The sequence below is a fragment of the Myiozetetes cayanensis genome, unplaced genomic scaffold (genome assembly GCF_022539395.1).
Source record: "Myiozetetes cayanensis isolate MyiCay16 unplaced genomic scaffold, myiCay2020 scf198, whole genome shotgun sequence".
NCBI lineage: Eukaryota > Metazoa > Chordata > Aves > Passeriformes > Tyrannidae > Myiozetetes > Myiozetetes cayanensis.
Window position 1 is genome coordinate 49,156 of NW_026087409.1, and position 26,118 is coordinate 75,273.

Consider the following 26,118-nt stretch of genomic DNA (forward strand, 5'->3'; position numbering starts at 1 on the left):
TTGGGGTGTTTTTTGTCCCCAGAGGATTCTGTGTACATGGAGAAGACGAGCGAGCTGAGCGAGTACGTCCTCAACGACACCGGCCGGATCTTCTACGGCACCGAGGACCAGATCGCCGAGCGCTCCTGGAATTACGGGCAGGTGATTCCCAAAAAAAATTGGAAATCTTGGAAAAATCCCGGGGAAAAATCCCAAGGGAAAGGGTCGAAATCGGCACCCAAAAATGAGTTAAACTGGGGTTTTTTTGGGGAAAAAAGGGGAGTTGGGACCAGCAGGGGGCGCCAAAGGATTCCTAAAAATTCCTGGAATTTTTTCATCCCAAAAAACCCCAAAGATCCCAAAAAATACTCAAAATACTCTAAAAGAAGCTCAAAAAATGCCCCAAAAATTGACTTAAAATGTGTTTTTTTGGGGAAAAAGGGGGGGTTGGGACCAGCAGGGGGCGCCAAAAGGATTCCCAAAAAATTCCTGGAATTTTTTCATCCCAAAAAACCCCAAAGATCCCAAAAAATACTCAAAAAATGGTCAAAAAATGGTCCAAAAATGCCCCAAAAATCAATTTAAAATTGGGATTTTTGGGGAAAAAAGGGGGTTGGGACCAGCAGGGGGCGCCAAAAGGATTCCCAAAAAATTCCTGGAATTTTTTCATCCCAAAAAACCCCAAAGGGCCCAAAAAAATCTCAAAAAATCCTCAAAAAATGCTCTAAAAATGCCCCAAAAATCGACTTAAAATGGGGTTTTTTTGGGGGGGGAAAAAGGGGGAAATTTGGGAGGGAAAAATTTGGGAAAAATCTCAGAAAAAAATTGGGAAAATTCCCCAAAAATTTTTATTTAAAGGAAAATAAAAAATCCCAAAATCCTGATGGGAATTTGGGGGATTTGGGATAATTTAGGGGAGGTTTTAAAATGAATTTTTTAAAATAAATGAAAATTTTGGAGGGAAAAAATCCCAAAATTTGGGAAATTCATCCAAAATTTGAATTTTGGGAAATTTGGGGAAAATTGGGGAGGAAAAAAATTTGGGGAAACCCCAAAAAAATTTGGGGAAAGACCCAAAAATTCTGATTTTTCCCTTAAAAAAACCCAAAATGGTCCCAAAAATCCATCAAAATTGACCCAAAAAGGGTTTTTTTGGGTGGATTTTTGGGATTTGGGAATTTTAGGGATGCCCCAAAAATTTTGTGGATCCCAAAAAATTTTCCAAGCCCAAATTTGGGGGAAAATTCCAAAAAAATAGAGCCTAAAAATCACCTTTTTTGGGGTCATTTTATGGGGTTTTTGAGGTTTTTGTGTGGATTTTTTCGGGGTTTTTTGGGATTTGGGAATTCTGGGGGTGCCAAAAATTTTGGGGGAACCCAAAAAATTCGGGGGCCTCAAAAATGGGTGTGAAAATCCCAAAATTGGGGGTGGGGGAGCCTCAAAACCGCCTTTTTGGGGGTCATTTAATGGGATTTTTGTTGGATTTTCCCCATTTTTGGGTGGATTTTTTTGGGGTTTTTTGGGATTTGGGAATTTTGGGGGTGCCCAATTTTTTGGGGACCCTAAAAATGTCGTGAACCTCAAAAATGGGTGTAAAAATCCCAAAATTGGGGGTGGAGGAGCCTCAAGACTGACTTGTTTTAGGTCATTTAATGGGATTTTTGTTGGATTTTCCCCATTTTTGGGCGGATTTTTTGGGGTTTTTTTGGGATTTGGGAATTCTGGGATCGTAAAATTTTGGGGGGACCCCAAAAAGATTCGAAGACCTCAAAAATGGGTTTAAAAATCCCAAAAATGGGAGTGGGGGAACCTCGAAACCGCCTTTTTTTGGGGTCATTTTTTTGGGATTTTCCCCATTTTTGGGTGGATTTTTTCAGGGTTTTTTGGGATTTGGGAATTCTGGGGGTGCCAAAAATTTTGGGGGACCCCAAAAAAATTTTGGGACCTCAAAAATAGGTGTAAAAATCCCAAAAATTGGGGGTGGGGGAGCCTCGAAACCACCTTTTTTTTGAGGTCATTTTGTTGGATTTTCCTCATTTTTGGGCGGATTTTTGTGGGGTTTTTTGGGATTTGGGAATTCTGGGATCATAAAAATTTGGGAGGACCCCAAAAAATTCGAGGGCCTCAAAAATGGGTCTAAAAATCCCAAAAATTGGGGGTGGGGGAGCCTCAAAACCGCCTTTTTTTGGGGGTCATTTAATGGGATTTTTGATGGATTTTCTTCATTTTTGGGCGGATTTTCTTGGGGTTTTTTGGGATTTGGGAATTCTGGAAGTGCCAAAAATTTTGGGGGGACCCCAAAAATTTTGGGGGTCTCAAAAATGGGTGTAAAAATGCCAAAATTGGGGGTGGGGGAGCCTCGAAACCGCCTTTTCTGGGCTCGTTTTTTTTGGATTTTCCCCATTTTTGGGTGGATTTTCGCGGGGTTTTTTGGGATTTGGGAATTCTGGGGGTGCCAAATTTTTGGGGGACCCTAAAAATGTCGTGAACCCCAAAAATGGGTGTAAAAATCCCAAAATTGGGGGTGGGGGAGCCTCGAAACCGCCTTTTCTGGGGCCATTTTTGTTGGATTTTCCCCATTTTTGGGCGGATTTTCGCGGGGTTTTTTGGGATTTGGGAATTCTGGGATCTTAAAATTTTGGGAGGACCCCAAAAAAATTGGAAGACCCCAAAAACAAGTGTAAAAATCCCAAAATTGGGGGTGGGGGAGCCTCGAAACCGCCTTTTTTGGGGTCATTTAATGGGATTTTTGTTGGATTTTCCCCATTTTTGGGTGGATTTTTTGGTTTTTTTTTGGGATTTGGGAATTCTGGGGGTGCCAAAAATTTTGGGGGACCCCAAAAATTTTGGGAGCATCAAAAATGGGTGTAAAAATCCCAAAATTGGGGGTGGGGGAGCCTCGAAACCACCTTTTTTTGGGGTCATTTAATGGGATTTTTGTCAGATTTTCTTCATTTTTGGGTGGATTTTTTCGGGGTTTTTTGGGATTTGGGAATTCTGGGGGTGCCAAAAATTTTGGGGACCCCAAAAATTTCGGAAGCCTCAAAAATGGGTGTAAAAATCCCAAAATTGGGGGTGGGGCAGCCTCGAAACCGCCTTTTTTGGGGTCATTTAATGGGATTTTTGTTGGATTTTCTTCATTTTGGGTGGATTTTTTGGGGTTTTTGGGATTTGGGAATTCTGGGGTGCCCAATTTTTGGGGGACCCTAAAAATGTCGTGAACCTCAAAAATGGGTGTAAAAATCCCAAAAATTGGGGGTGGGGGAGCCTCGAAACCGCCTTTTTTGGGGGGGATTTTTTTGGATTTTCCTCGTTTTTGGGCGGATTTTTTTGGGGTTTTTTGGGATTTGGGAATTCTGGGGGTGCCAAAAATTTTGGAGGACCCCAAAAGTTTTGGAAGCATCAAAAATAGGCGTGAAAATGCCAAAATTGGGGGCGGGGGAGCCTCGAAACCGCCTTTTCTGGGGTCATTTTTTTCGTCTTTTCCCCGTTTTTGGGCGGATTTTCGCGGGGTTTTTTGGGATTTGGGAATTCTGGGGGTTCCCAATTTTTTGGGGTGCCCCCCCCAGTTCGAGCCCGGGGTGCTGGAGGCCTGCCTGTTCATCCTGGACCGCCGGGGGATGCCCCACAGCGCCCGCGGAGACCCCGTCATGGTGGCCAGGGTGGTGTCGGCGATGGTGGGTCCGGGGGGGGGATTTTTGGGATTTGGGGAGTTCTGGGGGATTTGGGGAGATTTGAGGGGATTTGGAGGATTTGAAGAGGATTTGGGGGATTTGGGGGATTTGGGGGATTTTTGGGGGTGATTTGAGGGGACTTTGGGGATTTTGGGGGGATTTTGGGGGATTTGGGGGATTTGGGGGGATTTGAAGGGATTTTGGGGGATTTGGGGGATTTGAGGGGATTTGGGGGATTTGGGGAATTTGGGAGTGATTTTGGGGAGGTTTGGGGATTTGGGGGAGATTTGGGGATTTGAGGGGATTTTGGGGGATTTTGGGGTGATTTGGGAGGATTTGGGGGATTTGGGGATTTTGGGGTGATTTGGAGGATTTGGAGGGATTTTGGGGGATTTGGGGGATTTTGGGAAGATTTGGGGGATTTGGGGATGGTTTGGGGGGATTTGGGGATGAATTTTGGGGATTTGGGGGATTTGGGGGATTTTGGGGGATTTGAGAGGGGATTTTGGGGTGATTTGGGGGTTTGAGGGGATTTGGGGGATTTTGGGGAATTTTGGGGATTTGGGGGATTTTGGGAGGATTTGAGGGATTTGGGGGGATTTGGGGGATTTTGGGGGATTTGGGGGATTTGGGGGATTTGTGGGAGGTTTGGGGATTTGAGGGATTTTGGGGGATTTGGAGGAGTTTGAGGGGAGTTGGGGAGTTGAGGAGGATTTCTGGGATTTGGGGGATTTTGGGGATTTTGGAGGGTTTTGGGGGATTTTGGGGTGATTTGAGAGGATTTGGGGAGAATTTCTGGGGTTTGAGGGGAATTTGTGGGATTTGGGGGAGATTTGGGGGGATTTGGGGGATTTTGGGGGATTTGGGGAGGATTTTGGGGATTTTGGGGGATTTGGGGGATTTTGGGGGATTTGGGGGATTTTGGGGATTTGAGAGGGATTTTGGGGATTTGGGGGATTTGGGGATTTTGGGGGGATTTGAGGGATTTTGGGGGATTTGGGGGATTTTGGGGGGATTTGAGGGGATTTTGGGGATTTGGGGGCAATTTTGGGGGTTTGGGGGATTTTGGGGAGATTTGAGGGATTTTGGGGATTTGAGGAGATTTTGGGGGATTTGGGGATTTTGGGGATCTTTGAGGGGATTTAGAGGGATTTGAGGGGATTTGAGGAGGTTTGGGGAGAACTTTGGGGATTTGGGGGATTTGGGGGATTTGGGGATTTGGGGGATTTGGGGGATTTGAGGGATTTGAGGGAGATTTGGGGGATTTGAGGGGATTTGGGGGAATTTGGGGGATATTAGGGAGATTTGAGGGGATTTTGGGTGGGATTTGAGGGGACTTTGGGGGATTTGGGGCGAATTTGTGGGATTTCGAGGGGATTTTGGGGATTTTGGGGGATTTGGGGGATTTTGGGGGATTTGGGGGATTTTGAGTGGATTTTGTGGGGAATTTGGGGATTTGGAGGATTTGAGGGGATTTTGGGGGGATTTTGGGGAGGTTTGAGGGGGGATTTTGGGGGATTTTGGGGATTTGGGGGGATTTTGGGATTGGGGGATTTTGGGGATTTGGAGGCATTTGAGGCGGTTTTGGGGGGATTTGGGGGATATTTAGGATTTATGGTGTGGTTTTGGGGAGATTTGAGAGGATTTGGGGGATTTGGGGGAATTGAGGGATTTGGGTGAATTTTGGGGATTGGGGTTGAGGTGGGTTTTGGGGGATCTGGGGAGATTTTGAGGGATTTGGGGGAATTTTGGGGATTTGGGAGGATTTCAGGGGATTTGGGGGATTTGGGGGATTTGGGGATTTTGGGGGAATTTGGGGAGTTTGAGGAGATTTGGGGGGATTTGGGAGGATTTTGGGAGGATTTTGGGGATTTGGGGGATTTGAGGGGATTTTGGGGGGTTTGGGGATTTTTGGGACTGGGGGATTTGGGGGGTTGGGGGAATTTTTGGGATTTGGGGGATTTTGGGATTTGGGGACGATTTGGGGGGTTTGAGGAGGATTTGAAGAGGATTTGGGGGGATTTGGGGGAATTTTGGGGGATTTGGGAGGGATTTGGGGGATTTTTGGGATTTGGGGATTTTGGGGAATTTTTGGGATTTGGGGGGATTTAGGGAGATTTGGGGGAGATATCTTGGATTTATGGGGGATATTTAGAGTTTATGGGGGATTTGGGATTTTGGGGGATTTTGGGGAATTTGGGGGATTTGAGGGGATTTGAGGGAGTTTGGGGGTGAATTTTTGGGATTGGGGGGAGTTGGGGGGGATTTGGGAAGGATTTGGGAGGATTTGGGGGGGATTTGGGAAGGATTGGGGAGGATTTGAGGGGGTTTGGGGGAGTTTTGGGGGAATTTGGGACGATTTTGGCTCATCCCAGTGTATTTTTGAGAATCCCAAGATGAATTTTGGGAATCCCAGGATGAATTCTGGGATCCTGAGATGAATTTTGGTCCCATTCCTGTCGATTTTTCGACCTCATTTCCAGTCAATTTTCCACCTCATTTTCCCACCGATTTTCCACCTCATTTTCCCGTCGATTTTTGGGCTCATTCCCGAGGATTTTGGGTCGTCCCAGGATAATTTTGGGAACCCCAAGATGAATTTCAGGATCCTGAGATGACTTTTAGGGTCATTCCCTTCCATTTTGGGCCCATTCTGGTTGATTTTTGACCTCATTTCCCATCAATTTTTGACCTCATTTTCCCCTCGATTCTTGTGCTGATTCCTGTCAATTTTTGGGTTCATTCCCGAGGATTTTGGGTTCATTCCCAACCAAAATTCCCATTTTTTTTCCCCATTCCCATCCCAGGTGAACTCCCTGGACCACAACAGGGTTTTTGAGCTCATTTCCTTTCAAATTTTGACCCATTCCTGTCGATTTTCCACCTCATTTTCCCGTCAATTTTTGGGTTCATTCTGGTTGAATTTTGACCTCATTTTCCCGTCGATTTTTGGGCTCATTCCTGACGATTTTGGGTCATCCCAGGATAATTTTGGGAACCCCGGGATGAATTTCAGGAACCCCAGGACAAATTTCAGGATCCTGAGATGACTTTTAGGGTCATTCCCATTGATTTTGGGTTCATTCTGGTCAATTTTCCACCTCATTTTCCCGTCGATTTTTGAGCTGATTCCTGTCAATTTTTGGGTTGATTCCTGAGGATTTTGGGTTCATTCCCAACCACAATTCCCATTTTTTTTCCCCATCTCCATCCCAGGTGAACTCCCTGGACGACAACGGGGTTTTTGAGCCCATTCCAGTTGATTTTGGGGTTCATTCTTGTCAATTTTCCACCTCATTTTCCCATCAATTTTCTGTCTCATTCCCGTCGATTTTTGGGCTGATTCCTGTCAGTTTTTGGGCTCATTCCCGACAATTTTGGGTCATCCCAGGATAATTTTGAGAACCCCAGGATGAATTTTGGGAATCCCAGAGTGAATTTCAGGAATCCCAGGATGAATTTCGGGATCTTGAGATGAATTTTTGAGTTAATTTCCCCTCAATTTTCCACCTCATTTTCCCCTCGATTTTTGCTCTGATTCCGGTCAATTTTTGGGTTGATTCCCGAGGATTTTGGGTTCATTCCCAACCAGAATTCCCATTTTTTTCGTCCCAGGTGAACTCCCTGGACGACAACGGGGTTTTTGAGCCCATTCCAGTTGATTTCGGAGCTCATTCTTGTCAATTTTCCACCTCATTTTCTTGTCATTTTTTGGACCCATTCTGGTTGATTTTTGACCTCATTTTCCCATCGATTTTTGGGTTCATTCCTGAGGATTTTGGGTCATCCCAGGATAATTTTGGGAACCCCAGGATGAATTTCAGGAACCCCAAGACGAATTTCAGGATCCTGAGATGATTTTTAAGGTCATTCCCTTCCATTTTGGGCCCATTCTGGTTGATTTTTGATCTCATTTTCCCGTCGATTTTTGAGCTCATTCCTGTCAATTTTTGGGCTGATTCCCGAGGATTTTGGGTTCATTCCCGACCAGAATTCCCATTTTTTCCCATCCCAGGTGAACTCCCTGGACGACAACGGGGTTTTTGAGCCCATTTCCCTTCAATTTTTGACCCATTCCTATCAATTTTCAACCTCATTTCCCATCAATTTTCCACCTCATTTTCCCGTCAATTTTTGCTCTGATTTTTGTCAATTTTTGGGTTGATTCCCGAGGATTTTGGGTTCATTCCCGACCAGAATTCCCATTTTTCCCATCCCAGGTGAACTCCCTGGACGACAACGGGGTTTTTGAGCCCATTCCAGTTGATTTTGGGGTTCATTCCTGTCAATTTTCCACCTCATTTTCTTGTCATTTTTTGGACCCATTCTGGTTGATTTTTGACCTCATTTTCCCATCGATTTTTGGGTTCATTCCCGAGGATTTTGGGTCATTCCAGGATAATTTTGGGAACCCCAGGATGAATTTCAGGATCCTGAGATGACTTTTAGGGTCATTCCCATCCATTTTGGGCCCATTCTGGTTGATTTTTGACCTCATTTTCCATCAATTTTCCACCTCATTTTCCCCTCGATTTTTGGGTTGATTCCCGAGGATTTTGGGTCATCCCAGGATAATTTTGAGAACCCCAGGATGAATTTTGGGAACTGGAGCGTGAGTTTCAGGAATCTTAGGATGAATTTCAGGATCTTGAGATGAATTTTGGGTTCATTCCCCTCAATTTTCCACCTCATTTTCCCGTCGATTTTTGCTCTGATTCCGGTCGATTTTTGGGTTGATTCCCGAGGATTTTGGGTTCATTCCCGACCAGAATTCCCAATTTTTCCATCCCAGGTGAACTCCCTGGACGACAACGGGGTTTTTGAGCCCATTCCAGTTGATTTTGGGTTCATTTTTGTCAATTTTCCACCTCATTTTCTTGTCATTTTTTGGACCCATTCTGGTTGATTTTTGACCTCATTTTCCCATCGATTTTTGGGTTGATTCCCGAGGATTTTGGGTCATCCCAGGATAATTTTGGGAACCCCAGGACGAATTTCAGGATCCTGAGATGACTTTTAAGGTCATTCCCTTCCATTTTGGGCCCATTCTGGTTGATTTTTGACCTCATTTTCCTGTCGATTTTTGGGTTCATTCCCATCAATTTTCGGGTTCATTCCTGTCAATTTTTGGGCTGATTCCTGATGATTTTGGGTCCTTTCCCAACCAAAATTCCCATTTTTTTTCCCCATCCCAATCCCAGGTGAACTCCCTGGATGACAACGGGGTTTTTGAGCTCATTTCCCTTCAAATTTTGACCCATTCTTGTCGATTTTCCACCTCATTTTCCCATCAATTTTCGACCTCATTTCCCCGTCGATTTTTGGGCTCATTCCTGACAATTTTGGGTCATCCCAGGATAATTTTGGGAACCCCAGGATGAATTTCAGGATCCTGAGATGACTTTTAGGGTCATTGCCGTCCATTTTGGGCCCATTCTGGTTGATTTTTGACCTCATTTCCCCTCAATTTTCAACCTCATTTTCCTGTCAATTTCTGGGTTCATTCCGGTCAATTTTTGGGTTGATTCCCGAGGATTTTGGGTTCATTCCCGACCAGAATTCCCATTTTTTTGTCCCAGGTGAACTCCCTGGACGACAACGGGGTTTTTGAGCCCATTCCAGTTGATTTTGGGCTCATTCCCATCCATTTTGGGTTCATTCCCATCAATTTTCGACCTCATTTTCCCGTCGATTTTTGCTCTGATTGCTGTCAATTTTTGGGTTGATTCCCGAGGATTTTGGGTCCTTTCCCAACCAGAATTCCCATTTTTTTTCTCCATCCCAATCCCAGGTGAACTCCCTGGACGACAACGGGGTTTTTGAGCCCATTCCACTTGATTTTGGGTTCATTCTTGTCGATTTTCCACCTCATTTCCCATCAATTTTCTGTCTCATTTTCCCGTCAATTTTTGGGCTGATTGCTGTCAATTTTTGGGCTGATTCCCGAGGATTTTGGGTCATCCCAGGATAATTTTGGGAACCCCAGGATGAATTTCAGGATCCTGAGATGACTTTTAGGGTCATTCCCATCCATTTTGGGCCCATTTTGGTCAATTTTCGACCTCATTTTCCCGTCAATTTTTGCTCTGATTCCGGTCGATTTTTGGGTTGATTCCCGAGGATTTTGGGTTCATTCCCGACCAGAATTCCCGTTTTTCCCACCCCAGGTGAACTCCCTGGACGACAACGGGGTTTTTGAGCCCATTTTGGTCAATTTTCAACCTCATTTTGCATCAATTTTCCACCTCATTTTCCCGTCAATTCTTGCTCTGATTCCGGTCAATTTTTGGGTTGATTCCCGAGGATTTTGGGTCATCCCAGGATAATTTTGGGACCCTAGGATGAATTTGGGGAACCCCAAGACGAATTTCAGGATCCTGAGATGATTTTTAGGGTCGTCCCCATCCATTTTGGGTCCATTTTGGTTGATTTTTAACCTCATTTCCCACCAATTTTTGGGTTCATTTTCCCGTCAATTCTTGCTCTGATTGCTGTCAATTTTTGGGTTGATTCCCGAGGATTTTGGGCTCATTCCCGACCAGAATTCCCATTTTTTTTCATCCCAGGTGAACTCCCTGGATGACAACGGGGTGCTGGTGGGGAACTGGACCGGGGATTATTCCCAGGGCACGAACCCCTCGGCCTGGGCCGGCTCCGTTGGGATCCTCAGGAGCTTCCTCAGCTCCGGGAGCCCCGTCCGGTACGGCCAGTGCTGGGTGTTCGCAGGCGTCATGACCACTGGTGAGCACTGGTTTGTACTGGGAGTTACTGGTTTGGGGTCTGGGGGTCACTGGGAGTGACTGGGAGTCACTGGGAGGGGATTTGGGGGCACTGGTTTGGACTGGGAGGGAGTTAAAGGGGGATTAGAGGGGATCTGGGGTCACTGGGAGGGACTGGTTTGGGGTTTGGAGTTACTGGTTTATACTGGGAGTTACTGGTTTGGGGTCTGGGAGTCACTGGGATTTACTGGGAGTTACTGGGAGGGGATTGGGGGTCACTGGTTTGGACTGGGAGGGCACTGGGAGGCTCTGGGAGCCCTGTCCGGTACGGCCAGTGCTGGGTGTTCGCCGGGGTCATGACCACTGGTGAGCACTGGTTTGTACTGGGAGGCACTGGGAGGGCACTGGGAGGCACTGGGAGGGACTGGGAGGGGATTTGGGGGCACTGGTTTGGACTGGGAGTCACTGGGAGGGAGTTAAAGGGGGTTTAGGGGGGATTTCAGGGCACTGGGAGGGGATTGGGGGTAACTGGGAGGGACTGGGAGGGACTGGTTTGGAGTTTGGAGTTACTGGTTTATACTGGGAGGGTACTGGGAGGGCACTGGGGGGCACTGGGAGGGACTGGGAGGGAGTTGGAACAAACTGGTTTGGACTGGTTTGGACTAGGAAGGAGTTAAAGGGGGTTTAGGGGGGATTTGAGGGCACTGGGAGGGACTGGGAGGGGATTGGGAGTTACTGGTTTATACTGGGAGTTACTGGTTTGGGGTCTGGGGGTCACTGGGAGTTACTGGGAGTTACTGGGAGGGACTGGGAGGGGATTGGGGGGCACTGGTTTGGACTGGGAGGGAGTTTAGGGGGGGATTTGGGGGCACTGGGAGTTACTGGGAATTACTGGTTTATACTGGGAGTTACTGGTTTGGGCTCTGGATTATACTGGGAGTTACTGGGAGGGACTGGGAGGGGATTGGGAGTCACTGGTTTATACTGGGAGTTACTGGTTTGGGGTCTGGGGGTCACTGGGAGTTACTGGGAGTTACTGGGAGTTACTGGGAGGGACTGGGAGGGCACTGGGGAGTCCATACTGGTCTATACTGGTCAGGGCACTGGATTGAACTGGGAGGGCTCTGTCACGTACTGGTAGATGAGCCAGCCCCCTACTGGTCCATACTGGTTTATACTGGTCCATACTGGTCCATACTGGTCTATACTGGGAGGTCCCAAGGAGAGGTCCCTACTGGCCTTTACTGGTCCATACTGGTCCCTACTGGTCCATACTGGTCCCTAGTAGTCCATACTGGCTCATACTGATTTATACTGGTTTATACCGGTCTGTACTGGTTTATATCAGTCCATACTGGTCCATAGTGGTCTATACTGGTCCATACTGGGAGGTCCCAAGGAGAAGTCCCTACTGGTCCATACTGGTCTATACTGGTCTTTACTGGTTCCTACTGGTCCATACTGGTTTATACTGGTTTATACTGGTTTATACTGGTTCATACTGGTCCGTACTGGTCCATACTGGTTTATACTGGGAGGTCCCAAGGAGAGGTCCCTACTGGCCTATACTGGTCCATACTGGTCCATACTGGTCCATACTGGTTTCTATCACTCTGTACTGGTTTATACTGGTCTGTACCGGTCCGTACTGGTCCATACTGGTCTATACTGGTTTATACTGGGAGCTCCCAAGGAGAGGTCCCTACTGGCCCATACTGGTCCCTATTGGTCCATATTGGTCTATACTGGTCCATACTGGTCTATACTGGTCCATACTGGTCTATACTGATTTATACTGGGAGCTCCCAAGGAGAGGTCCCTACTGGCCTATACTGGTTCCTACTGGTCTATACTGGTCTGTACTGGTCCATACTGGTCCATACTGGTCCATACTGATTTATACTGGTTTATAACGGTTTATACTGGTGCATACCAGTCTGTACTGGTCCATACTGGTTTATACTGGTTTATACTGGTCAGTGCTGCGCTGCCTGGGCCTCCCCACCCGCACGGTCACCAACTGGTCCCTACTGGTCCGTACTGGTCCATACTGGTCCATACTGATTTATACTGGTTTATACTGGTCTGTACTGCTTTATATCAGTCTGTACTGGTCCATACTGGTTTATACTGGTTTGTACTGGTCAGTACTGCGCTGCCTGGGCCTCCCCACCCGCACGGTCACCAACTGGTCCATACTGGTCCATACTGGTCCATACTGCTTTCTATCACTCTGTAGTGGTTTATACCGGTCTGTACTGGTTTATATCAGTCTGTACTGGTCCATACTGGTCTGTACTGGTCAGTGCTGCGCTGCCTGGGCCTCCCCACCCGCACGGTCACCAACTGGTCCATACTGGTCCATACTGGTCCATACTGGTTTATACTGGTCTGTACTGGTTTATACCAGTCCATACTGGTCCATACTGGTTTATACTGGTCTGTACTGGTCAGTGCTGCGCTGCCTGGGCCTCCCCACCCGCACGGTCACCAACTGGTCCATACTGGTCCATACTGGTATATACTGATTTATACTGGTTTATAATGGTTTATACTGGTTTATAATGGTCTGTACTGGTTTATATCAGTCTGTACTGGTCCATACTGGTTCATACTGGTCTGTACTGGTCAGTGCTGCGCTGCCTGGGCCTCCCCACCCGCACGGTCACCAACTGGTCCATACTGGTCCATACTGGTCCATACTGGTTTATACCGGTCTGTACTGGTTTATATCAGTCCGTACTGGTCCATACTGGTCTATACTGGTTTATACTGGGAGGTCCCAAGGAGAGGTCCCTACTGGTCGATACTAGTCCATACTGGTCCGTACTGGCCCATACTGGTCCATACTGATTTATACTGGGTTATACTGGTCTGTACTGGTTTATACCGGTCCATACTGGTCCATACTGGTTTATACTGGTTTATACTGGTCAGTGCTGCGCTGCCTGGGCCTCCCCACCCGCACGGTCACCAACTGGTCCGTACTGGTCCCTACTGGTCCCTACTGGTTTCTATCACTCTGTACTGTTTTATACTGGTCTGTACTGGTTTATATCAGTCCATACTGGTCCATACTGGTTTATACTGGTTTATACTGGTCAGTGCTGCGCTGCCTGGGCCTCCCCACCCGCACGGTCACCAACTGGTCCATACTGGTCCCTACTGGTCCCTACTGGTTCATACTGTTTTATACTGGTTTATAACGGTTTATACCGGTCTGTATCGGTCTGTACTGGTCCATACTGGTTTATACTGGTCTGTACTGGTCAGTGCTGCGCTGCCTGGGCCTCCCCACCCGCGACGGTCACTAACTGGTCCGTACTGGTCCATACTGGTTCATACTGTTTTATACTGGTTTATAACGGTTTATACCGGTCTGTATCGGTCTGTACTGGTCCATACTGGTTTATACTGGTTTATACTGGTCAGTGCTGCGCTGCCTGGGCCTCCCCACCCGCACGGTCACCAACTGGTCCATACTGGTCCCTACTGGTCCGTACTGGTCCATACTGATTTATACTGGTTTATAATGGTTTATACTGGTGCATACCTGTCTGTACTGGTCCATACTGGTTTATACTGGTTTATACTGGTCAGTGCTGCGCTGCCTGGGCCTCCCCACCCGCACGGTCACCAACTACAACTCCGCCCACGACACGGACGTGTCGCTCACCACCGACATCTACTTCGATGAGAGCATGAGGCCCCTGGAGCGCCTCAACACCGACTCCGTCTGGTACTGGTTATACTGGTTTATACTGGTTTGATACTGGTTTGGGGCTGGGAGGGGATTGGGGGGCACTGGGAGGGGATTGGGAGGCACTGGGATGAACTGGGAGGCACTGGGAGGCACTGGGAGGCACTGGAGGAGAGCAGGAGGCCCCTGGAGCGCCTCAACACCGACTCCGTCTGGTACTGGTTTATACTGGTTTATACTGGTTTGGCACTGGGAGGGGTCGGGGAGGGACTGGGAGGGGATTGGGGGTTACTGGGATGAACTGGGAGGCACTGGGAGGCACTGGGAGGGTCTGAAGTGGAGATAGACCTGTTTTGAAGTGTGTTTTGTCCATACTGGTTTATACTGGGTTATACTGGTTTGGGGCTGGGAGGGGTCAGGGGGGCACTGGGAGGGGATTGGGGGGCACTGGGATGAACTGGGATGAACTGGGAGGCACTGAGAGGCACTGGGAGATTCTGAAGTGGAGATAGACCTGTTTTGAAGTGTGTTTTGTCCATACTGGTTTATACTGGTTTATACTGGGTTATACTGGTTTGGTACTGGGAGGGGTCAGGGGGGCACTGGGAGGGGATTGGGGGGCACTGGGAGGCACTGGGAGGCACTGGAGGAGAGCAGGAGGCCCCTGGAGCGCCTCAACACCGACTCCGTCTGGTACTGGTTTATACTGGTTTATACTGGTTTGGGGCTGGGAGGGGACTGGGGAGGCACTGGGAGGGGATTGGGGGGCACTGGGATGAACTGGGAGGCACTGGGATGAACTGGGAGGCACTGGGAGGCACTGGGAGGGTCTAAAGTGGAGGGGAGACCCATCCTGAGGTGTGGTTTGTCCATACTGGTTTATACTGGTTTATACTGGTTTATACGGGTTTGGGGCTGGGAGGGGGTTTGGGGGTTACTGAGATAAACTGGGAGGGACTGGGAGGCACTGGGAGGCCCCAGAGTGGGGGGTAAACCCATCTTTTGTCCGTATTGGTTTATACTGGTTTATACTGGTTTATACTGGTTTATACTGGTTTGGGGTTGGGAGGGGGCTCAGTCAGGACTGGGAGTTACTGGGAGTTACTGGGAGGGACTGGGAGTGACTGGGAGGCTCCAGAGTGGGGGGATAAACCAAGACATGGTTTCCATACTGGTCCATACTGGTCCATACTGGTTCATACTGGTTTATACTGGTTTATACTGGTTTGGTACTGGGAGGGGGTCAGGAGGGACTGGGAGCTGCTGGGAGTTACTGGGAGGCTCCAGAGTGGGGGGTAAACCCATCTTTTGCCCGTACTGGTTTATACTGGTCCGTACTGGTTCATACTGGTTTATACTGGTCCATACTGGTTTATACTGGTTTATACTGGTTTATACAGGAACTTCCACGTGTGGAACGACTGCTGGATGAAGCGGCCGGACCTGCCCGATGGCTACGATGGGTGGCAGGTGGTGGACGCCACCCCCCAGGAGACCAGCAGCGGTAACTGGTTTATACTGGTTTATACTGGTTTATACTGGTTTGGGCTGGTTTGGGCTGGTTTATACTGGTTTATACTGGGAGGGGACCCTGGGGAGCCACCAGAGGGGCCCAGCAGGTTGTGAGGACCCCACACTGGTCCTTACTGGGTTATGCTGGTCCATACTGGTCCATACTGGGCTATACTGGTCCATACTGGCCCATACTGGTTCATACTGGTTCATACTGGTCTATACTGGTTTATATTGGGAGGGGACCCTGGGGAACCACCACAGGCCCTCAGGAAGTTGTGATGACCCCTTACTGGTTTGTACTGGTCCATACTAGTCCATGCTGGCCCATACTGGTTTCTACTGGTCTATACTGGTTTATACTGGTTTCTACTGGTCCATACTGTTTCATACTGGTCCATGCTGGTCCATACTGGTCTATACTGGTTTATACTGGGAGGGGACCCTGGGGAGCCACCAGAGGGGTCCAGTAGCTTGTGAGGACCCCATACTGGTGCACACTGGCCCATACTGGTCTATACTGGTTCATAATGGTTTATACTGGTTCATACTGGTCTATACCGGTCCATACTGGTCCATACTGGTCTATACTGGTCCATACTGGTCTATACTGGTAGGAGACCCTGGGGAACCACCCCAGGCCCTCAAGAAGTTGTGATGACCCCATACTGGTCTGTAATAATCCGTACTGGTCCCTACTGGTCTATAGTGGTTTCTACTGGTTCTTACTGGTTTCTTACTGGTCCATACTGGTCCGTACTGGTCTATACTGGGAGGGGACCCTGGGGAACCACCCCAGGCCCTCAGGAAGTTGTGATGACCCCATACTGGTCTGTAATAATCCGTACTGGTCCATAGTGGTCTATAGTGGTTTCTACTGGTTCTTACTGGTTTCTTACTGGTCCATACTGGTCCGTGCTGGTCCCCCCAGGCCTGTTCTGCTGCGGGCCGTGCTCGGTGACGGCGGTGAAGAACGGCGAGGTCTTCCTCAAGTACGACACGCCCTTCGTCTTCGCCGAGGTGGGGGCGTGGCTCCGGGATGCAAATTTACGCTAATGAGATGCAAATGAGATGCTAATGAGATGCAATTGATGCTAATGAGGGGCGTGGCCGCAGGTGAACAGCGACAAGGTGTACTGGCAGCGGCAGCCGGGCGGGGCCTTCGCGGTGGTGCACGTGGAGGAGGGGGCCATCGGCCGCCGCATCAGCACCCTCGGCGCCGGCTCCGCCGCGCGGCTCGACGTCACCCACCAGTACAAGCACCCCGAGGGTGAGACTGGCTGACCACTGACCCATTGACCACTTGACCTGGTCATTGACCCATTGACCTCGTCATTGACACCTTGACCTAGCCATTGACCCAACCATTGACCCATTGACCCAACCATTGACCCATTGATCTGGCCATTGACCACTTGACCTGACCATTGACCCATTGACCTGGCCATTGACCCATTGACCTGGCCATTGACCCATTGACCTGGCCATTGACCACTTGACCTGGCCATTGACCCAACCATTGACCCAACCATTGACCCAACCATTGACCCAACCATTGACCCAACTCTTGATCCCTTGACCCAACCACTGACTCAACCACTGACCCAGCCCTTGACCCAACCATTGACCCTTGACCCAACCACTGACCCAACCATTGACCCATTGACCTGGCCATTGACCCATTGATTCAACCACTGACCCAACCATTGACCCTTTGACCCAACCATTGACACCTTGACCTGGCCATTGACTCATTGACCTGGTCATTGACACCTTGACCTGACCACTCACCTGGCCATTGACCCCTTGACCTGGCCATTGACACCTTGACCTGGTCATTGAGCCCTTGACCCAACCATTGACCCATCCATTGACCCATCCATTGACCCATCCATTGACCCTTTGAACCAACCGTTGACCCAACCCTTGACCCAACCCTTGACCCAACCATTGACCCAACCATTGACCTGGCCATTGACACCTTCACCTGGTCATTGACCCTTTGAGCCAATCATTGACCCAACCCTTGACCCAACCCTTGACCCAACCCTTGACCCAACCATTGACCTGGCCATTGACACCTTCACCTGGTCATTGACCCTTTGAGCCAATCATTGACCCAACCCTTGACCCAACCCTTGACCCAACCCTTGACCCAACCATTGACCCAACCCTTGACCCAACCATTGACCCAACCATTGACCTGGCCATTGACACCTTCACCTGGTCATTGACCCTTTGACCCGACCATTGACCCATCCATTGACCCTTTGAGCCAACCATTGACCCAACCCTTGAGCCCTTGACCCAACCCTTAACCCAACCATTGACCCAACCATTGACCTGGCCATTGACCCCTTCACCTGACCACTCAACCGCCCATTGACCTCTTCACATGGCCATTGACCCCTTGACCTGGCCATTGAGCCAGTCATTGACACCTTCACACAGCCATTGACCCATTGACCTGTCATTGACCCACTGACCCAACCATTGAACCATTGACCTGGACATTGATCCCTTGACCTGGCCATTGACCCAGTCATTGACACCTTCACCCAACCATTGATCCCTTAACCCAGCCATTGACCCACTGACCCAACCATTGAACCATTGACCCAGCCATTGACCCACTGACCCAACCATTGATCCATTGACCTGGTCATTGACCCATTGACCCGGCCATTGATCCCCTGACCTGACCATTGACTCATTGACCCAGCCATCGATGCAACCATTGACCCAACCTTTTCCCCAACTCTTGACCTGGCCATTGACCCCTTGACCCAACCATTGACCGTTTGACCCAATACTTGACCCAACCATTGACCCGACCATTGACCCAACCATTGACCCAACCCTTGACCCCTTGACCCAACCCTTGACCCCTTGACCCAACCCTTGACCCCTTGACCCAACCCTTGACCCCTTGACCCAACCCTTGACCCCTTGACCCAACCCTTGACCTTTTGACCCAACCATTGACCCAACCATTGACTTTGTGGCCCAACCACTGACCCCTTAACCCAACCATTGATTTCTTGACCCAACCCTCGATCCCTTGACCCAACCTTTGACTCCTTGACCCAACCATTGACCCAACCATTGCCCCCTTGACCCAACCTTTGACCCAACCCTTGCCCCCTTGACCCAACCCTTGCCCCCTTGACCTAAGCCATTGACCCAACCACTGACCCCTTGACCCAACCCTTGCCCTCTTGACCCAACATTGACCCAACCATTGACCCCTTGACCCAACCATTAATTTCTTGACCCAACCATTGACCCCTTGACCCAACCCTTGCTCCCTTGACCCAACCCTTGACTCCTTGACCCGACCCTTGACTCCTTGACCCAACCATTGATTTCTTGACCCAACCACTGACCCCTTGACCCAACCCTTGCCCTCTTGACCCAACCATTGACCCAACCGTTGACTTCTTGCCCCAGCCCTTACCCCCTTGACCCAACCCTTGCCCCCTTGCCCCAACTATTGACCCCTTGACCCAACCATTGATTTTTTGACCCAACCATTGACTTCTTGACCCAACCTATGCCCCCTTGACCCAACCCTTCACCCCTTGATCCAACCATTGACCCCTTGACCCAACCCTTGACCCAACCATTGACCCCTTGACCCAACCCTTGACCCCTTGACCCAACCATTGATTTCTTGACCCAACCACTGACACCTTGACCCAACCCTTGCCCTCTTGACCCAACCATTGATTTCTTGACCCAGCCCTTGCCCCCTTGACCCAACCCTTGCCCCCTTGACCCAACCATTGACCCAACCCTTGATTTCTTGACCCAACCCTTGCCCCAAGTCTTGACCAAACCATTGACCCAACCCTTGACCCCTTGACCCAACCATTGATTTCTTGACCCAACCCTTGATTTCTTGACCCAACCATTGACCCAACCATTGATTTCTTGACCCAACCCTTGACCCCTTGACCCAACCCTTGATTTCTTGACCCAACCCTTGATTTCTTGACCCAACCATTGATTTCTTGACCCAACCCTTGATTTCTTGCCCCAACCCTTGCCCCTCCCCCCAGGCTCGGAGGAGGAGCGCCGCGCGGTCTCCACGGCCACGGCCCACGGCTCCCGTCCCCGCAACCGCGGCGCCCCTCGTCGGGGGAGGTGTCGCTGAGGGTGGGGGCGGGGCCGGCGGTGGCGGGGGCGGAGCTGGAGCTGCGGGCGGTGCTGAGGAACCAGGGGGTGGAGCCTCGAACCGTCCGGCTCCGCCTCTCGCTCTGCGCCGTCCGCTACACCGGCGTGGCCGGAGCCCCCTTCCGGCAGGAGCAGCACCGCAGGACGCTGCCCCCGGGAGAGGGTGAGCCTGGGGGACACTGGGGGGCACTGGGAGGGACTGGGAGGGACGGGGAGGGACTGGGAGGGGATTGGGGGGCACTGGGAGGGACTGGGAGGGGATTGGGAGGGGACTGGGATGGACTGGGAGTCACTGGGATTGGGAGTCACTGGGATGAACTGGGATGAACTGGGATGAACTAGGAGTCACTGGGAGTCACTGGGAGTCACTGGGAGTCACTGGGATGAACTGGGAGTCACTGGGATGAACTGGGAGTGACTGGGATGGACTGAGATGGCACTGGGATGGACTGGGAGGCACTGGGAGGCACTGGGATGGACTGGGATGGACTGGGAGTCACTGGGAGTCACTGGGATGAACTGGGAGTCACTGGGATGGACTGGAACGGTCACTAGGTGAGTCACCCGCAGAGGAGACGGTGACAATGGCGGTGGGGGGAACTGGGAGGGGATTGGGGGGCACTGGGAGTCACTGGGAGTCACTGGGATGAACTGGGATGGACTAGGAGTCACTGGGATGGACTGGGAGGCACTGGGAGTCCCTGGGATGAACTGAGATGTACTGGAAGTCACTGGGATGGACTGGGAGTCACTGGGATGGACTGGGAGTCACTGGCATAGACTGGGAGTCACTGGGATGAACTGGGATGGACTAGGAGTCACTGGGAGTCACTGGGCTGAACTGGGAGTCACTGGGATGGACTGGGAGGGTCCCAAGGTGTGTTTCCCCCCCCAGAGGAGACGGTGACGATGGCGGTGGCGTTCAGCAAGTACCAGCCCCATGTGGGAGTCACTGGGAGTCACTGGGAGTCACTGGGCTGAACTGGGAGTCACTGGGAGTCACTGGGAGTCACTGGGATGAACTGGGAGTCACTGGAAGGCACTGGGATGCACTGGGATGGACTGGGAGGGTCCTGAGTGTCCCCCTGGGTGTTTTCCCCCCCCAGAGGAGACGGTGACGATGGCGGTGGCGTTCACTGAGTACCAGCCCCATGTGGGAGTCACTGGGAGTCACTGGGAGTCACTGGGATGGGCTGGGAGTCACTGGGATGAACTGGGAGGGTCCCAAGGTGTGTTTCCCCCCCCCCAGAGGAGACGGTGACGATGGCGGTGGCGTTCACCGAGTACCAGCCCCACGTGGGTGTCACTGGGAGTCACTGGGAGTCACTGGGGTGAACTGGGAGTCACTGGGAGTCACTGGGATGGACTGGGAGGGTCCCAAGGTGTGTTTTCCCCCCCCAGAGGAGACGGTGACGATGGCGGTGGCGTTCACCGAGTACCAGCCCCATGTGGGAGTCACTGGGATGAACTGGGAGTCACTGGGATGAACTAGGATGGACTGGGAGTCACTGGGATGAACTGGGAGTCACTGGGATGAACTGGGAGTCACTGGGATGAACTGGGAGTCACTGGGCTGAACTGGGAGTCACTGGGATGGACTGGGAGTCACTGGGATGAACTGGGAGTCACTGGGATGAACTAGGATGGACTAGGAGTCACTGGGATGAACTGGGAGTCACTGGGATGAACTGGGAGTCACTGGGATGGACTGGGAGGCACTGGGATGGACTGGGAGGCACTGGGAGTCACTGGGATGGACTGAGATGTGCTGGAAGTCACTAGGATGCACTAGGAGTCACTGGGAGTCACTGGGATGAACTGGGAGGGTCCCAAGGTGTTTCCCCCTCAGAGGAGACGGTGACGATGGCGGTGGCGTTCACCGAGTACCAGCCCCATGTGGGTGTCACTGGGATGGACTGGGATGGACTGGGATGAACTGGGATGGACTGGGAGTCACTGGGAGTCACTGGGATGAACTAGGATGAACTAGGATGGACTAGGAGTCACTGGGAGTCACTGGGAGTCACTGGGATGGACTGGGCTGAACTGGGAGTCACTGGGATGAACTGGGAGGCACTGGGATGGACTGGGATGGACTGGGAATCACTGGGATGAACTGGGAGGCACTGAGAGTCACTGGGATGGACTGAGATGGACTGGAAGTCACTGGGATGGACTGGGCTGAACTGGGAGTCACTGGGATGGACTGAGAGGCACTGGGATGGACTGGGAGGCACTGGGATGAACTGGGAGGCACTGGGATGGACTGGGAGTCACTGGGATGGACTGGGAGGCACTGGGAGTCACTGGGATGGACTGAGATGTACTGGAAGTCACTAGGATGGACTGGGAGTCACTGGGATGAACTGGGCTGAACTGGGAGTCACTGGGCTGAACTGGGAGGGTCCCAAGCTGTTTCCCCCCAAGAGGAGACGGTGACGATGGCGGTGGCGTTCACCGAGTACCAGCCCCACGTGGGTGTCACTGGGAGTCACTGGGATGAACTGGGATGGACTGGGAGGGTCCTGAGTGACCCCCTGGGTGTTTTATCCCCCCAGAGGAGACGGTGACGATGGCGGTGGCGTTCACCGAGTACCAGCCCCACGTGGGTGACCAGGATGCTCTGAAGCTGACGGCGGCGGGCGCCGTGCAGGAGACGGGCCAGGTGGTGGCCAAGGAGCTGCGGGTGCGGCTGCACAACCCGGAGCTCACGCTGACGGTGGGGATCCCCCAACCCCCGAAATCCTGGGATAACCCCTTCCCAAAAAATCCAGGATACCCCGCATGTGACCCCCATTGAGTTTAATGGGTAGACCTGATGCCACTTTTTTGCCTCATTGGTCTTAATGGGTAGACCTGATGTCCGTAGGTCCCGTTGGGTTTAATGGGTAGACCTGGTGTCTCTTTGGCCCCATTGGCTTTAATGGGTAGACCTGATGTCTTATTTTGCCCCATTGGTTTCAATGGGTAGACCTGGTGTCCCATCTGCCCCATTGATTTCAATGGGTAGACCTGGTGTCCCATGAGCCCCATTGACTTTAATGGGTAGACCTGATATCTTATTTTGCCCCATTGGTTTCAATGGGTAGACCTGGTGTCCCATGAGCCCCATTGGGTTTAATGGGTAGACCTGATATCTTATTTTGCCCCATTGGTTTCAATGGGTAGACCTGGTGTCCCATGAGCCCCATTGGCTTTAATGGGTAGACCTGATATCTTATTTTGCCCCATTGATTTCAATGGGTAGACCTGATATCTCATTTTGCCCCATTGGTTTCAATGGGTAGACCTGATATCTTATTTTGCCCCATTGGGTTTAATGGGTAGACCTGATGCCTTATTTTGCCCCATTGGTTTCAATGGGTAGACCTGGTGTCCCATCTGCCCCATTGATTTCAATGGGTAGACCTGGTGTCCCATGAGCCCCATTGACTTTAATGGGTAGACCTGATATCTTATTTTGCCCCATTGGTTTCAATGGGTAGACCTGGTGTCCCATGAGCCCCATTGGGTTTAATGGGTAGACCTGATATCTTATTTTGCCCCATTGGTTTCAATGGGTAGACCTGGTGTCCCATGAGCCCCATTGGCTTTAATGGGTAGACCTGATATCTTATTTTGCCCCATTGATTTCAATGGGTAGACCTGATATCTCATTTTGCCCCATTGGTTTCAATGGGTAGACCTGATATCTTATTTTGCCCCATTGGGTTTAATGGGTAGACCTGATGCCTTATTTTGCCCTATTGGTTTCAATGGGTAGACCTGGTGTCCCATCTGCCCCATTGATTTCAATGGGTAGACCTGGTGTCCCATCTGCCCCATTGGTTTTAATGGGTAGACCTGATATCTTATTTTGCCCCATTGGGTTTCATGGGTAGACCTGGTGTCCCATCTGCCCCATTGGTTTCAATGGGTAGACCTGATGTCCCATTTGCCCCATTGGTTTCAATGGGTAGACCTGGTGTCCCTTCTGCCCCATTGGGTTTAATGGGTAGACCTGATATCTTATTTTGCCCCATTGGGTTTCATGGGTAGACCTGGTGTCCCATCTGCCCCATTGGTTTCAATGGGTAGACCTGATGTCCCATTTGCCCCGTTGGTTTCAATGGGTAGACCTGGTGTCCCATCTGCCCCATTGGTTTTAATGGGTAGACCTGATGTCCTTATTTTGCCCCGTTGGTTTTAATGGGTAGACCTGGTGTCTCATTTGCCCCAGCTGGTTTTAATGGGTAGATTTGATGCCTCTTTTTGTCCCATTATCTTTAATGGGTAGACCTGATGCCCCACTTGCCCCATTGTCTATTATGGGTAGACCTGATGTCCAGTTCATTCCCCATTGACTTTATTGCATAGACCTGATACCCTGTTACTCCCCATTGAATTTGATAGGTAGACCTGATGTCCCAGCTTACTTTAACTCAAATGGGTAGAGCTGATGCCCCATTTTCCCCTACTGACTATAATGGGTAGACCTGATGTCCCGTTGATTCCCCATTGACTTTAACGGGTAGACCTGATGTCCTTTTTATCCCATTGACTCTAATGGGTAGACCTGATGTCGTTTTTCCCCCATTGACTTTAACAGGTAGACCTGATGTCCATTTATCCTTATTGACTTTTACGGGTAGACCTGATGTCCATTATTTCCCCCTATTGACTTTAACGGGTAGACCTGATGCCCTCTTCCCCCATTTGCTTTAACGGGTAGACCTGATGTCCCTTTTTACCCAATTGACTTTAACGGGTAGACCTGATATCCTTTTTTCCCCATTGACTTTAACGGGTAGACCTGATGTCCTTTTTTCCCCATTGACTTTAACGGGTAGACCTGATGTCCTTTTTCTCCTGATGACTTTAACGGGTAGACCTGATGTCCTTTTTTCCCCATTGACTTTAACGGGTAGACCTGATGTCCTTTTTTGCCCCCATTGACTTTAACGGGTAGACCTGATGTCGTTTCCCCCCCATTGACTTTAACTGGTAGACCTGATATCGTTTTCCCCCCATTTACTTAAACGGGTAGACCTGATGTCCTTTTTTCCCCATTGACTTTAACGGGTAGACCTGATGTCCTTTTTTCCCCATTTACTTAAACGGGTAGACCTGATGTCCTTTTTGCCCCATTGACTTTAACGGGTAGACCTGATGTCCTTTTTGCCCCATTGACTTTAACGGGTAGACCTGATGTCCTTTTTCCTCCATTGACTTTAACGGGTAGACCTGATGTCCTTTTTCCTCCATTGACTTTAACGGGTAGACCTGATGCCCATTGTTTCCCCCATTGACTTTAACGGGTAGACCTGATGACTTTTTTTTCCCCATTGACTTTAACGGGTAGACCTGATGCCCCTTTTGCCCCATTGACTTTAACGGGTAGACCTGATATCATTTTTTCCCCCATTGACTTTAATGGGTAGACCTGATGTCCATTATTTCCCCCATTGACTTTAATGGGTAGACCTGATATCATTTTTTCCCCATTGACTTTAACGGGTAGACCTGATGCCCCTTTTGCCCCATTGACTTTAACGGGTAGACCTGATGTCCTTTTTCCCCATTGACTTTAACGGGTAGACCTGATTTCGTTTTCCCCCCATTGACTTTAATGGGTAGACCTGATGTCCATTATTTCCCTCATTGACTTTGACGGGTAGACCTGATGCCCTTTTTCCCCCATTGACTTTAACGGGTAGACCTGATGTCTTTTTTTCCCCATTGACTTTAACGGGTAGACCTGATATCATTTTCCCCCATTGACTTTAACGGGTAGACCTGATGTCCTTTTTCCCCCATTGACTTTGACGGGTAGACCTGATATCATTTTCCCCCCATTGACTTTAACGGGTAGACCTGATACCCAAAATATTTTTGTCCTAAAATCCCTTCATTTTTGGGCCAAAACCGATCATTTTTATGCCTAAAATACCCTCTTTGCACCCAAACCTGCCCATCTGGGGCTTAAAAACCACCATTTCCAGGACAAACATTTCCATTTTGGAGGTGAAACCCACAATTTTGGGGTGAAATTCACTGAGTGATAAAACTTACCGTTTTTTGAGCATAAAAATTATAATTTTGGGGGTTTAAAAAAATAAGCATTTTGGGGTAAAAAAATAACTATTTTAGGTGGCTAAAAATTATTATTTTAGGCGTTTTGGGGGGGTTAAAAATAACCTTTCCGAGCTTAAAAAAATTAGGATTTTTGGGGGGTAAATTGCCCGATTTTGGAGGGTAAAAAATTGCCGATTTTGGGTGTGGATCCCGCCTCGATTTTGGGGTTAAATGGGAGGATTTTGGGTCTCCCCCAGCTCTTGGCTCCGGCCGTGGAGGGTCAGGACACCCCGATCCAGGTGGG

The 26,118-nt window shown here is 49.9% G+C and overlaps 1 protein-coding gene across 1 annotated transcript; it reads left to right on the forward strand.

The window, feature by feature from the left end:
• Positions 1-26,113, forward strand: TGM1 (transglutaminase 1; the record flags this gene model as incomplete). The annotated part of the gene is given in 11 exon segments (XM_050314202.1): positions 1-141; positions 3,549-3,656; positions 10,220-10,394; positions 13,973-14,111; positions 15,473-15,576; positions 16,516-16,604; positions 16,701-16,854; positions 19,646-19,702; positions 19,705-19,923; positions 22,319-22,479; positions 26,072-26,113. Coding segments are annotated over 11 exon segments (1,353 nt in total), but the record flags the coding sequence as incomplete, so codon positions are not given.
• Between the last annotated feature and the right edge of the window lie 5 nt (positions 26,114-26,118).